Genomic DNA, 15,443 nt, shown 5'->3' on the forward strand with positions numbered 1-15,443 from the left:
TATTGCCAATAGATTAGCTGCAATAGTGCAAGCTAGAATGCTATATTTATTCTGTAGAATGGTTTACTATACCTGAGTAAAAAGCTCTAGAAACTCTCTGTTTGTTTAGGATAGGAGCTGCAGTATTAACATGGTGTGACATCACTTCCTGCCTGAGTCTCTCCCTGCTCTGGGCTCAGATTACAGCAGAGAAGGGAGGGGAGGGGGAAGAGAAGCAAACTGAGCATGCTCTTGCCCAGGGCAATGAGGTTTAAGCTGAAGGCAGGAAGTCTGATGCAGAAGCCCATGTGTACACAATAGAAGGAAAGAAATGTGCTGTTTCTTTTGACAGGGGACTCAGAGCAGCACTACTTTGGGGGATTACTGGTATATTTAGATGGACCTTTCTGATAAGGCTTACTTAGTTTTAACCTTTCCTTCTCCTTTAACAGCTCTCCAGTTTGCAATATTGGCAATCCGGTTGTTAGGGTCCAAATTACCCTAGCAACCATGCATTGATTTAAATATGAGACTGGAATATAAATAGGAGAGGCCCTGGATAGAAAGTTAATAAATAATAGCAATAACAATATGTCTGTAGCCTTACAGAAAATTTGCTTTAAATGGAATGGAAGGTGGAAAGAGTCAGAAGGAAAAAGGCAAATAATTTAAAAAAAAACTATAAAAATAAATAATAAAGACCAACTGAAAATTTGTTTGGAATCAGCCATTCTATAGCATACTAAAAGTTATCGTGCAAACACATCATATTCTCTTCAGCTGTCACATCAGGGTGTTTGTTATATTTAACTCTACATGAACCATGTTAAAAAATTTCAGGTATTACTTACACATCCCAGTTTGGTGCTCCTCGCAGGTGCTGTATCAGCAGAGGGAACTTGAAACCAAACAGAAAAGTATAATGTAAGAACAAGATTTACACATCAAGGTAAGAACAAAGAATGCTAATACAGGTATGGGATCTGTTATCTGGAAACTCATTACCAAGAAGCTCAAAATTATAAGATAGAAATGATCCTTATTGATGGCAAAACCATCCTACTGAGACTTAGGTGATGGAGTTCAAAATTACATAAAGACCACTTATGTGGAAAACCCCAGATCCTGAGAATTCTGGATAATAGGTCCCATACCTGTACACTTAAAGCCTGTGCAATCCCCATATCTTTATTAATTCTTGTTGTATATACAAACTTTGATTTTTATACCATCAATCCACAATCACATGTCTTCAGACAAGAAAAATAGGTTGTGTTTTTTGCATGTGCCTCCTGCTTTTTATTTCTAATAGAGGTTTAAGAAGGGTATCTCACACACAGCATTTTATACCTATAAATTTATATGTATATATTCTCAGTTACGTGAACACGTTTGCAAAGGCTGTGATTGTTCTGAAGTAACACTAGATGGCATTGTACCAACAACTTTTAAAAATGTTAGGCATAGTATAAAAAGCCCACTGACTTATGAAATCATTGTTCTGCATTTGCTATTCAAGCATGGCATTTTAAACATGTGAAACAAGAGTGTTCTGTCCCTATTTGGATACTACTGTTCTAACTATGCAGTCACATTTCACGCTTAACTGTCATGCCAAGTTGCAGCATACAGCAACATTAACAGGAAGCATTCATCTGTCTAAACTTTAATTAAGGTAAGAGAGAGAGAATTCTGCTGTACTAATCCATAAAAAAAAAAGTCTTTTTCAATTATTCTTACATTCTACATTCCTACATTTTGCATGGGACAAAATATAAAGTGAGCAAAGTACCCCCTCTTGTAAAATATAAGGATATTATAAGTTACCGAGGAGTTTCATGACCATATAAAAACACGAGGCCGAAGGTCATGGAACTCAGGGGTATCTTCTAATATCCTCATATTTTACAACTGGGGGTATTTATTATAATACACAAGTTTCAGTGAGTCACGTGACAGAAATGACATCAGAACTCACCGTTTATAAGGATATAATTTACAAGATATTCATGGCTTTTGTGTATCATATATATATAAAACACGTTCTTGCTATTTAGAAACATATATGGCACATACTTTAGCAACTACACATCACTTCCAGCAGATGTCACGGAGATGCTTTCAAATTCAGTTTCATACACCCATACATTTCTCCTTAATTAATACTATTTTCCTTAAAGGGGTGGTTCACCTTTAAGGTAACTTTTTTTATGATATAGAATGACCAACTCTCAGCAACTTTTCAATTGGTTTTCATTAATTATTTTTTATAGTTTTTGAATTATTTACATTTTTCTTCTGAATCTTTGCAGCTTTCAAATGGGAGTCGCTGACCCCTTCTAAAAATGACAAATGCTCTGAAAGTCTACAAATATATTGTTATTGCTACTTTTTATTACTCGTCTTTCTATTCATATTCCAGTCTCTTATTGAAATAAGTGCAGTTGTTAGGGCAATTTGGACCCTAGCTACCAGATTGCTTAAAATGCAAATTGAAGAGCTGCTGAATAAAAAAGCTAAATAACTCAAAAACCACAAATAATAAAAAATGAAAACCAATTGCAAATTGTCTCAGAATATCAGCATACTACAGCATAGTAAAAGTTATCTCAAAGGTGAACAACACCCTTTAATTCAGTTGTCCCTGACACGCACAAAATTCATGTTCCCCTTGGATTATAATACATACAGTATAGGTTTTTAAATGGTGTGCCAAAATGTTCAACAGAGCTGCTTTCCTTTAAAGGGTTAGTTTACCTTTTACTTAACTTTTAATTTGATATACACATTCATAGTATAAGACAATTTTCAATTGTTTATTATTGTTTATGGCTTTTGAATTATTTAGCTTTTTGTTCAGTAGTGTGAAATTTCAGCTGCTCAATACTTCTTGGTAAAGGAACAGATACTCCAATGCAGAAACTGTGCTGCAGCATTTATTCAACAAACTGTGCTACAGCATTTATTAAACACCTGTGTTGAATAAATGCTGCAGCACAGTTTCTGCATTGGAGTATCTGTTCCTATACCAAGAAGTATTGAGACTATACACTTTAGTAAGGACAAAGTTGGGGACAGGATACTAAAGTTTCTCTGGCGCAAGCTGAGCCCTCATACTAAGTTAACATTGAAATTTCAGCTGCTAACTGGTCACTAGGGTCCAGCTCACCTTAGTAACCAGGCAGTGGTTTGAATGAGAAATTGGAATTTGAATAGGAGATGGTGAGAATATAATGATTAATAAATAAAAATAACATTCATAATGAAATTGTAGCACTAGTTTTTTGGCTGCTGGGGTGACTGACCCCATATGACACCTAGAAAGGTATAGTAGAAGAAGACAAATAATTCAGAAATTATAAAAAAAAAAAAAAAAAAACTGACCAATTAAAATGTTGCTAATAATAGGGCATTCTATAACATACTAAAATTACTTTAAAGGTGAATTTCACCTTGTAGTTTAGGAATGCCTCGAGGGACAGGAAGAGTTAAAGTGGAGTACAGATGAGCACCAAAGTCTATCAGTCAACACAAGCCCCATAAGACGCTGCATGACAATGGTCCCCCAGGTTTGCTGCTCTGCTACAGAACTTAGTTAGGGGGGTTTATCTCATTGACCCTTTAAAGGGATAAAGCACAATTTTTTCTTCAGAAAAAAAAACTTATTTTATTCTGGATTTATTAAACCCCAAGGATGTAAAAAGTCTGAATAAAAAAGTGATCCAACCCAGACCTGCTGAGTTCATGTAGAAGTAAATAGGAGAAGTCCCGGAGATATCATGATCTGCGCTGGGTTTCGTGCAACAATCCAAACATTTTGTGGTTTTCAGCGTCAAATCAGAAAAATCAAAGTTTTCAGCGTCAAATCAGAAAAAAGTCACAGTATTTGGATTTTTCGCAATTTTTTTCCCTGAATAAGAAATTTTCGGGAAAATGTGTTGATAAATAAGGGGAAAAAACCTGTGTGGATTTGGTCAGAGTACCTTTCACAAAAAAATTAGAGCTTTTGATAAATAACCCCCCCTAATATAAAAAAAAACTATTGTTGCAAATTTGCTGCAAATTTGCTGCCATGTTCATACAGTAATATTCACCACACAAAAACATTTCAATAGCCACTTTAACTTAGTTATAAAGTTAAATAGTGCATGGTATACGGGAATACAAATGCAGAAATTTTGGTACAGGTATCTCTCAGGCTATGAGCAAACACTGCCTTGAAAATTATTGCATGCATTGCATTGAAAGTACTATTACTGGGATTTTTGACAGGTCACACTCCCTTTGATCGCAGTTCATGTCTCGCTTGTGTGCTATGCCTTACCCACCTCTAGGTGCAAGGAGTTAGTAACACAAAGACGTTAGGAAAACAAGTTACATTGCAGTTACACTGGATTCCCATTTGTAAACTATTTTTTTAGGAGGTGATCACCATTCTTTCAGATAAAAAGGTATTTTCAGGCACTTTGTTTTCAGTTAGAAAACCAATTTCCCTAGGGCAACCCCCCCCCCTTCCGTCATTGCTCTTAAACTGTTACAATTTGTTACAAATTGATACTGTACATTTCTTAGCAGGACCTTATTCAGTCCCTACTGACCATACACTTAACTTAAAGTCTTCATAGCATCTGATGTATGAAATGGTAACAGCTGCTCTGTAATACATTTTAAACCTTAATAGAAGCAGTAAATGCATCAAATTTTAACTATTTAGAGCGTTAACAACAAACTTACTGATATGCCACTGCAAAACACATGGGAGAGGGGACAAAACCAAAATGTAAATGATAAAAATACATTTAAAATATAATTAAAAAATAGTATAGTCACATTTATTTTATTAGTATTCAATTTTAAAGCATGAAGATATTTTAGGGTAAAGTATTTGATAAACCCCATCCTTGCCAACATTGTAGAGTATTCATTACGGGCATTAAATATTATTATATAATTTTTTGGGTTCTATTTTATTCAAAGGAAAAATGTACATTGAACATTGATTATACACATGCAAAGGATTTTTCTCAAATGAAACATTTTCCGGTTACTTTAGAGACTAGTTATAAGCCTGGCACTCTATGAACAGGTTATGGTTTAGTTTGGTTTTGTAATAACAAAAACATCTCCACATTTTAGTGGAAAAAAATTCTGTTAAAATGCTAATTAAAAAAATATGCCAACTATTGCAAATATTTTTCTACATGTATTTGACTGGATTTACATACAAACTATTTCATATTAACATGTACAGTATTTATATTTCCAAGCCATTAATCAAAAAACATCAAGAGCACAAAGTGCATATTTTGTTGAGTCAAAAGAAAAGGGTAGATACCCCCTTTAAAAACAAAAAGCCTCCGCTATTAAAATAAATTAAAATACAAGTGAGTTTCTAAAGTAGATTACTTACAACCTGTGAGTTAATCAGCCTGGTAGAAATGTCTTTATTGCTGGCAACACTGCACAAATAGCTGAGTAAATTGAGCTTCACTCTTGGCCCTGCCTTCTCTGCAGAGTCCATAAGAGAGCAGATTTGTGTAAGGAAGTTATCCCAGTCTTGGTCTTTAAGTGACACAAGTTTTTCAGCTGCAAAACAAAATATTCATGTTATCAACCTTAAACAGGATACTGAAAAGTAATGCAATGTTATATATTGACTGTGAAGTGTGAATGCAGAGATGCGGAACAAGCCATATCCATTAAAGTGCCACAAAATAGATTTGCAACAAACAGAGCATACAACTTCAGAGACATGAAAATAAAATGGTCTTGGTGCGTGCTCATTTTGCTTGGTGCAAAGGCCCAAGTCTCTAGATCAGTGATCCCAACCAGCGGCTCACAAGCAACACGTGTTTACCAACCCCTTGACTTGCTCCCAGTGGTCTCAAAGCTGGTGCTTATTTTTCAATTACTGGCTTTGGTTGCATAAAACCAGATGTCTCTTGTAGGCTGCCAGTACACATAGGGGCTACCAAAAAAACAGCCTTTATTTGGCACCACCCAACTTTATACATGCTTGTGTTGTTTCCCAACATTTTTTACATTGAATGTGGCTCAAGAGTAAAAAAAGGTAAGGGACCCCTGTGTTTGATGGACACAGACAGCACTGGGATAAGGGACACTTCCTAGTCTAGCTAATTAAGTCAACAGGCCAGTGCTGGAGTTTTTGCCCTAGTTACCTCCATTTGGGTGACAACGTCAAATACTGTCTAGTGGGTTGCCCTGGTCCAACAGGAAGTGATAACGGCTGCAGCTCCCACATGCAACCCCTTGGACATACTGACTAGGTACAACGGATAGCAAGCTTTAAAACGTTCTAAATGTGCTGCACCCGAATGAACATAAATTATAGCATCATCCCTGTTTAGTCCAGTCAGTCGAGTTTGTTTAAACATTTTGAACAGCACTGTGTAAACAAGTACTACAGCTTAAGGTCTTTTGCCTAACAAAACACTGACCTTGATTTTAAAGCACCTATCTGATGAACAACCTGGCTGCATTTCATTTTCACACAAAACAAGAAAATAAGATATTTCAGTCTAGGATCAGAGGTGTGGTAGGTACTATGCTGATGCCCATGACTAATTCTCATTAACTAAATCTAATACAACATCACAGTATACTTATGACTACTAGTGTAAAATGTGTAAAAAAGACATTATGTACAAAAATGCTGATTTAGGTATAGGCATAGTTTACCTGAGAGTGCAGGCAAGCCTAGGGTTTTTGCATCAAATCGCAATGGTAAAGGTTTCATAATCTGAAAAGAAAACCATTCCAACTCAATTAACAGATTAAAATCAAACAGAATTCACATTGCTTAATAGCAACCAGCAAATGTAAATATATCAATTATATAAAAATAATTAAATTTCAAAACATAATTCTATTCTGATGTTTATTTCTTTTCTTTATGTTGGTGTGAGTTTACTACTGGTACTGGAGTTTCCTTCCAGACTATGGGAACATACAGGTAGGTTAAGGATTATTGATGGAACTGACCCTGAATTCTGTGTGTATATGGCAAATCAGTGAAATCCAATGAAGCAGAAACTGATCATTTTTGCAAAGTGAACATGCAGGCAGTATACACATAATCTTAATTAAGCTTGTTGTTAATTTCTTCATTTTCATAAATGTTCGGTCTTTTAATGGGAAGTTCATTTCTAGAGTTCAACACATGCTGCCTGTACAACATGAGGAAAACTTAATAAACTCTGTAAATAAGATAATACATCATGGAAAACTTGACACAGTGCAATTTGATGGTATGGAATATATTCTAAAGATCTACATATTGCCCCTTTATGGGAAATGTAAAAAATATATGTCAGGTTTTTCTTGTACCTTTGGGTTATCTATAACAGGAGTCACAATGAGATCGGCATCAATAAATAGAAGGTCTTTTAATTTACTCTGTAGGTCTTGTGGAGAAGAACAAACCTCTTCACTCTGAAATTAAAAAAATAAAAAAAAATTTGCTTAAGTAGCACATGCACATGTAAAAGAATTTTCACTATACATTCTGTGTACATAAAATTATAGCGTTTACACAAAACTGTTTAAACATTTTCTTTAAATAATTATATTAACTGACACATAAATTATTTATGCTGTTTCCACTATTCTGTTATGACTACTCAGCATAACTTGTAGTAGTGATAGTGATTTTAGGGAAAGGCCAGTAGAAGCTAACCTTGGACTAATCATTTTTGAGATTCAGAATCAAACAGGACCACAAATGTGGATTATTAAATATCAAGGAAAAGCAATAAATTACATTTAGAGGTGTACATTATTGAGACAGAGTTGCAGCCACAGAAGGCAGAAACAACAAGGTTGAAATAATTTGGACACGGGTTTATACAGTTATGCAAGACAATGTGGCAAATTAGCAGTGTGGTGTCACTATATTAATAGCAAAGAAAGCTACTACACTTTAATGCTGTAATGTGTAAACCATGCAAATCTAAAGATAGTATTTATACGTAAACAAGTAAACTAATTATCAAACATATATGTAGTTTACTGCATATACGCATGCTTGTTAAATACAAAGGTGCTCCTACCTTGACCATTTCTGTATTGTACTGCACATTAATAACATCTGTTGGATTTTTCTCCATTGCAGAGGTGATTCCGGGCCTTAGGGTACTACAGGAGCTACAGTATAAGAAAATGTTATCAGCATATTCACATTGCAATTGCAATTAATCTTTCATGCTTGATAACTTTTAAGGATCAGTAACACCAAAAAATGTTTTAAAGTAATTAACATATAATATAATGTTAGCATGCACTGGGAAAAGCTGTGTGTTTACACAGTAATTTGTCCTGATTTTGGAAATGTGGTAAATTTAACATGAGTCACTGTTTTATTTATATTTTAATAATTTTACTTGTTTTCTTTGAATCTTTTATTTTTAAATATGTGACGGTAACCATTTCAACACAAGTGGAAACTGTATAACAGAAAACCGTGACAACTTTTGAATGTTTTAATAAAAACATTTTACAAAAAAAATAAAAAGCTGTAGGTTTGCTTCAGAAAGACTACTATAGTTTATATAAATAAGCTGTTGTGTAGCCAGGAGGGCAGCCATTCAAGCTCGAAAAAAAGGAGAAAATGCACAGGTTACATAGAACATAACAGATAAGCCCTGTCCAATAGAGATACAGGATCAAATCTGTGAAGTCGCTCATGGTTCAGCTCAAACAAGCTGTCAGTGGCAAATAAGGGATACAGTACCTAAATGTTTTGCAGATGTCTTGTGGATAATAAACTACAGTGTAGCTAGCAATGCCAGATAGCAGCATGAAGGCCCATCAAGGTATTGTCCTGTACTAAAAGCATATTGATTCACTGGAGGAAAGGGTCATACTCCCTCATTTCAAAGCAAAGGCCCATCTAGAATACGGGGTGCAATTTTGGTCTCTTAACCTTAGAAAGGATATTAATAATATAGAGAACTTCCAAGAAAGAGCTACCAATAATAAAGGGTATGGAAGGTCTCAGTTATAAGAAAATATTTGCTAAGTTGGGGTTGTCTAAACTGGAGCAGAGATGCTTAAGGGGGATATGATTACTTCACATAAATAGACAAGGAAACCACATAGACTCTGAATCTTTATTCACCAGTAGATTCTTCTAGAGAACACAAGAGTCTGAGAAGTTAAGGGTTGTGATAGGACCCCCTAGATTTCTCCAGTACTCTGTCCACAGCATACTAAAAGTTTAATTCAAGGTGATCATTCAATTTAAGCTCCTTATTATACAGTTTTCCTATAACTCCTTAATATGATTGATTTTTTCATGCATTACCTCAGAAGAAAGATACTCTCATTTGATTCCTCATTCATTGCACTTTTAGGCCTTAAATCTGCTGGATTTTCTATAATGGAAGCAAGCAAAAAAAAGTGTGTGATCAAAAGCAAAAATGAGATAGTTCAGTAGGTTTACAAATAAAAAATAATGTGATCCATTCAATGAAAATTCCCTTTTTGCATTTTTTTTTAGGGGCCAAATATTTGCTGGACACAGAAGACAGACAGTGATTTACAAAAAACAGTTGATTTAATAGTATGATTCTAACAACTAAACAGCACATGTAGCTTCTCACCAATTTTAAATGATTTCTGAAAACTGCTAGATGTCCTTTCTGAAGATGTGCTGTTCTCGGACACTTCCATTGAATCACTTTTCAAAAGAGATTCATTCTTAACCCTGGCAAAGAACAAAGTCCACATAATAGGATTATAATTAAATCACTTACGGCCTTGTTGAAGTAGTGTTATCTTATTTAATGTACCATTACAATGTTTATTACTTTATACAGAAGAACAAAAAAGCAAGTAAAACAATGAAAAAGCAGGGACCTTACCTTTGACTGGAGATATTTGGGAAAGCTGTGTCAATATCAGTGAATGCATCTCTCCAAAATGGATGCCGCAGTAATTCAGACCAAGTAATTCTGTGGGAGAATATTGATCATTAATAATAATAATAATCTCGAGCAAATAAAATATATATAAACCAAAATGCAATAAGGTCCGCACTCTCAGGACTTCTTAAAAGGAAAAAATGATTTATTGTAGAAGTTACAGACTGACGTTTCAGCCTGGTCCCAGGCCTTTCTTTAACAATTCAATATTGAAAATGCATTTTATACACATGATAAGGCAGGTAAACAACAGTCTGATTGACGTGATGTAATTGTCAGCATTTACCGACTGCCAATCAAACCAAATTTCATTATTGCACATAAGTGTTGCTTACATAGTTAATTTATCTAAACCCATTATAGGCAACCAAAAGGCTACTTTTAAATAATCGTTTAAAACAAAGTTAAAAACAAACCACAGTGTTTCAATGTTACTTGTTGAAATTATTATAATAAAATTGTAACAATCAAAGTGTTGCTACTGTGTATAATACATGAGGATCTAATAAGACATGGACAACTCGTTCTATCACTGGGCCATATTATACCTTAACTCCATAAAACTAAGTATATTTTTCATATATCATTATAATAAATGTAAATGTCCCTCTCACTGACTCTATATAACACTAGTTTCATGAACTCACATGTTCGTTAGCTCACACTACATAGAAGCACACACTTCTATATACCTCAGAACTTTTAAACTATGCACAGGCGATTACCCTAGTCTCTACGCCCACCTACTATTGTGAAACCCAGTAGAATGTGTCATAAATATAAATAAAACATAATAAAAAGGTTATATGTTCTGATGTGTATCCAAGTCACTATGTGTCCTAAAAGGAATCAAACTGTTAATACATAAATCTAAATAAATAAATTAAAATTCCCCACGTATAACGTCAAAGTAAACTACCCATACAGTACATTATGTATCACACCAATCTCAAAAAGGGCTTCATTTACCCTTAATTGTGTAAATGCTATATGGTTTAAATAAACACTAAAGTGCTACCCACCATAAATACCAGTCAATGACAAATGCATAAATAGAAAAAATATGTGAAAAATATATAAAAAATAAAGTGAAAAAGCAAAAAATGGGGAAGACAAAAGTAAAAAAATTGATTGCATATTATGCACAGTTCTTATGTCAGATCAAATATGCTGCATTCCCTCATGCAGTGTTAATCTATGAAGCTTCTAGTTATAGTTCATGTGTGCAAGTTGATCGATGAAGCTTCTAGTTATAGTTCATGTGTGCAAGTTCATGATGTACCGTATATACTCGAGTATAAGCCGTCCCGAGTATAAGCCGAGGTACCTAATTTTACCTCCAAAAACTGGGAAAGCTTATTGACTCGAGTATAAGTCGAGTATAAGCCTAGGGTGAGAAATGCAGCAGCTTCTAGTAAGTTTCAATCAAAAAATTTAGGGTTTCTGCACCCATTGGAGGACGCCGACGACCATTCTTGGATGCCGGCGACTATTCTTGGAGACTTTTCTTGGGCCGGCGACTATTCTTTGACACCAGCGACTATTCTTAGACGCCGGCGACCGTTTTTGCGTTCGACCCGAGTATAAGCCGAGGTAGAGTTTTTCAGCATATTTTGGGGGCTGAAAAATTCGGCTTATACTCGAGTATATACGGTATCTTTTTATCAAGGCGTTAGAGCTAGGGATGTGATAAGGCAAAATGTCTATGAAAAATTGTCACAGTTTTAAGCACAAAATATTTATTGTGTGCCCCCATATATACACACACACGCACACACACACACACACACACTATGTGGGCAAAACCTGCACCACATTAAAGGAAAGGATTTGGAATCACCACTCGTTCATCAACAAAGCACTGAAAGAAGGTAAAACCCTACAACCAGTGGCCAAGTATTTTCTACTGAAAGGACATACATTGCCTACATTTAGATGTATCGCAATTGACCATCAACCCCTCTGGCGAGAGGGGGCAATCGGGATCAAGCACTCCTAAGAAGAGAATCCAGGTGGATCCATAGACAGGACACTGTGACCCCCCGTGGACTGAATAAAACTTTGCCATTGGGCTGCTTTATTTAATAGTCGTTATTGATTGATTATGGCATTTTGCTCTTGGATGTAAATAACCTTTATTGTGACAATGTGGTACTTTATTGCTGTTTACATACCTGCAACTCAGTGTGTCTGCTGGATACAATATGTGACATATGTTATGTAGATACATTGTTTTTAACTGTACTTCTCTTCCAGACCGATGACTCTACATACACACGGGCAGCATGAGTGCCCTTTCAGCACTATAGCAAACCTCTAACACGATATATCCTGTTAATATTGGGCTTTCTCGTCATATAGCTCCGCCCCTGTCTTGCTATGTGGATTGGGACATGAGGTGGTACGGTTCTTAACTAACAAAAAATGGGCCGATACCGCTCCACACTGATCAAGGGACACCAAGTGGTGAAGTGTACCGGCCAGCAGTTTGACCGCAGACCGACCACAATACTACGTTGTCCTGCACTCTAAGTTGTGACTCGCCGCAGTCGCTGCTATATGCTCAGTGCTTGGTTACAGGTAGGCGTGCCCAAGACAAATTGTGCTGACCCGTCCCACTGCCGTCCATGGCTCTATGGACATTACTCCACAGCTACAGGACCCTGGACGGAGCACAGTATACGCCCACAAGTGTGGAACTACACCCACTTCTCGTATTATGTTTTAAATAAGTGGTTTTGCTAGCTGCAAGCATGGCAGATAGGGGTGTTCGAGAGTAGGTCTGATGTCTCCTGCATTTAATATTCTACATGCCTTTTCACGGATCTCACTATGTATATTGGTTGGTAGGCAACCGTGTTTAGCACCAAATTGAACTGAAACATCGGATATAATAATCCTACCTCTGCTTGACTGATATCTACGTTGTAAATTCCTTTGAGTGCTGTCATACTGCATATATATATATACCCATTTTTTTCATCACAAAACACCTATGAGTGCGGATTTCTTTTCTCTCTCCCTGAGTGCAGGTATCAAGGGGTGTGTGTGTGTGTGTGTGTGTGTGTGTGTGGAACATCCTGTAAATTATATCCTTATAAATGGTGCTTATTGATGTCATCAGTTGTAATCAAAGCTTAGTGATGTCATTTCTGTCACATACTCACTAAAACTTGTGTATTATAATAAATAAAGTACACCTGTTGCAAAATATCAGGATATTAGAAGTCACCTCGGAGTTCCATGACCCGTATAAAAACACCTGGTCATTCAGCCTCATGGTTTTATATGGTCACGAGACTCCTCAGTAACTTATAATATAGTTCATATCGTGCGCATGCACTTATTTTTTTACAAGACTGAATCAGCTCATGTCAAAAAGGTGTTTTTTTTTTTTCCTTTAATGCTGGTACTTGGTTCATAGTATTTATTGCAAGACACAGATATAGGAGTTTTTCTAGCCCCCAATGCTACCCTGAGGCAACCTTCCTTATGCTGTACCCCTAAACTCCCACACTTACCTATTTTGGGTACCTCCAAGGGCAAGGAGGGGCCACATCTCTAAATGATTTTCTTAAAAAAAACTCTGGGCACTGCTGCCCACATGGCAGGAGTGACCCCACACAGATAAAATGCAAACATGCTGATAAAAGTTTCTTAGATAATTTTCTGTTTGTTCATCCTAACCGGCCAGTCATAAACCTTTTACCCAATGTTTTAAACTCTACTTTAAAAAAATAACCAGGACAATGTACTTTACTGCAGTACCATCTTTCCCGTGTCCCCCCCCTGGTGTCCTTGTCAGTGGCTAGGATGGGTAAAAACAGTGTATAGTACTGCACATGCTCCCAGCTGCAAAAGCACACCTGGGTGCACAGGAAATATGGTGATGCCATGTGCTGCAAACTGGTTTGTATTTCAAAGAAAGAGATGCTAGCCTGGTTGGTACCTTTAGTATTATAGATTTGTATTGTCCTTTTAGACTGCTTTTTATGTTCACAGTATTTACTGCATGGTACAGACACTGTAGGTTATACCATTTGCATAATCATTACCCTTTAAAATTCTGGAAAATGCATATGGTCCTTCACCACTAAATGCAAGGTGAATCACCACAAATAACGGTTAGCACATAATTGTCACCAAAAAAATCAGTTAACCCTTGTCACAAACATCATTTAACTAAATAAGACACTCTTGCGCCAGGCTTTAATACTATCAACAACTTCACATACCGTTTTTGGGGATCCTTCTGAAGCAGGCTATTGAGTAATGCAAGGAAGTCTGTTGATGGCTTGGAGCCTGCTGGCCCTATAATTATAGCACAGAAGGTAAATGACAAATGTACCTTATCTAAATTAGGCAAAAGGTAAAATAATACAATCAACAAAGATCTTTCCTTACAGCACTGTAAAAATATTTCTATATACTTATTTTGTAGTAATCGCATTATTGATATACATGTATATGGTTGCAACATAAAGTTTCCCAAGAAGCTTACGCTATGAAAGACATCACATCATGAAAGACAATATGCTCTAATACACCATTCATTCATACAAAATATGGAAACCTCAAAAATACTGCAAGGCAAATAATTATAAAAGAAAAAAAAAAATTATTAGGACATGTTAAAAAGGTCACACACATTTCATACCAATGAGTGAGTCCTCCATCATATACGGAACGCGTTAGGACTAATGTCCTAATAGATCTTTTTTAATAGAGAATAGCCTGATTAAATATGTTAAACTGTACAGGATTGTTTTTGATTATCATTAGATGGTTTCTTTTTCCATGAGATGAGGCTTATATCAATCACAATTCATAGACTTTCATATAATAAAACAACCATAGATATTACTTTCTAACTTTCTGTGTATTTAGCCTACCTTGGGGAGGGTGGAAATCTTCACTTATGATCTTCTCCAGTAATTCAGAAAAGCTTTCCGAGAAGAATGGAGGTCGACCTGTAAACACAGATTTTTCTTGAAAGTCTTTTTACAAAACACATGCATGTAAGCCAATATTCTACAGTCTACAGTTATCAGTGGAGAGACAAAATATCACTCATACTTTGTAACTGTACTAGATTTTCACAATAGACACAGACTAGGAGAAAACTTGAGCCTTCAGATATAGCACAGACAACGGAGTTGCAACATAATCTTAACTGTCACCCTGGTAATCATAAATAACAAATCTGAAGAGTTAAAGGCTTCCTTCACTAAAAACAGTTTTTGCATGAAAGAAGCAACATTCCAATATACAATTATTAAAAAAAAGTTTAAATAATGAATCCTCCTCTCATCCAAAAGGGTACAGGTCCCTCCCCTGTTGAAGTCATTAGCATGGCTTCCTATAAAACAAAGAATAACTTATAAACTCCTCCTCATAACCTTCAAAGCCATTCATTCCTCTGTACCTAACTACATCTCATCTCTTGTTTCTTATATGTTCCTGGCCGAAACCTCTGCTCCTCTAAGAGCAACCGCTTGGTTGCACCCCCCCCCACACTACTAA

General features: G+C 35.9%; 1 protein-coding gene across 2 annotated transcripts in view; it reads right to left on the minus strand.

The window, feature by feature from the left end:
- The window catches only part of ulk4.L (unc-51 like kinase 4 L homeolog), a 230,495-nt gene that overhangs the window by 203,562 nt on the left and 11,490 nt on the right, over nucleotides 1-15,443 (minus strand). The window contains exons 8-17 of one of the 2 annotated variants that reach the window (XM_018267520.2): nucleotides 14,813-14,890; nucleotides 14,156-14,231; nucleotides 9,861-9,950; nucleotides 9,600-9,703; nucleotides 9,302-9,371; nucleotides 8,049-8,142; nucleotides 7,327-7,431; nucleotides 6,679-6,739; nucleotides 5,393-5,565; nucleotides 831-877 (exon numbers count right to left, since the gene is read on the minus strand). In XM_018267520.2, the coding sequence (XP_018123009.1) occupies nucleotides 831-877; nucleotides 5,393-5,565; nucleotides 6,679-6,739; nucleotides 7,327-7,431; nucleotides 8,049-8,142; nucleotides 9,302-9,371; nucleotides 9,600-9,703; nucleotides 9,861-9,950; nucleotides 14,156-14,231; nucleotides 14,813-14,890 (898 nt within the window). Of the gene's footprint in view, nucleotides 1-830; nucleotides 878-5,389; nucleotides 5,566-6,678; nucleotides 6,740-7,326; nucleotides 7,432-8,048; nucleotides 8,143-9,301; nucleotides 9,372-9,599; nucleotides 9,704-9,860; nucleotides 9,951-14,155; nucleotides 14,232-14,812; nucleotides 14,891-15,443 lie in introns of both variants that reach the window. The other variant, XM_018267518.2, reaches the window with a different exon arrangement.

The sequence above is a fragment of the Xenopus laevis genome, chromosome 6L (assembly GCF_017654675.1).
Source record: "Xenopus laevis strain J_2021 chromosome 6L, Xenopus_laevis_v10.1, whole genome shotgun sequence".
NCBI lineage: Eukaryota > Metazoa > Chordata > Amphibia > Anura > Pipidae > Xenopus > Xenopus laevis.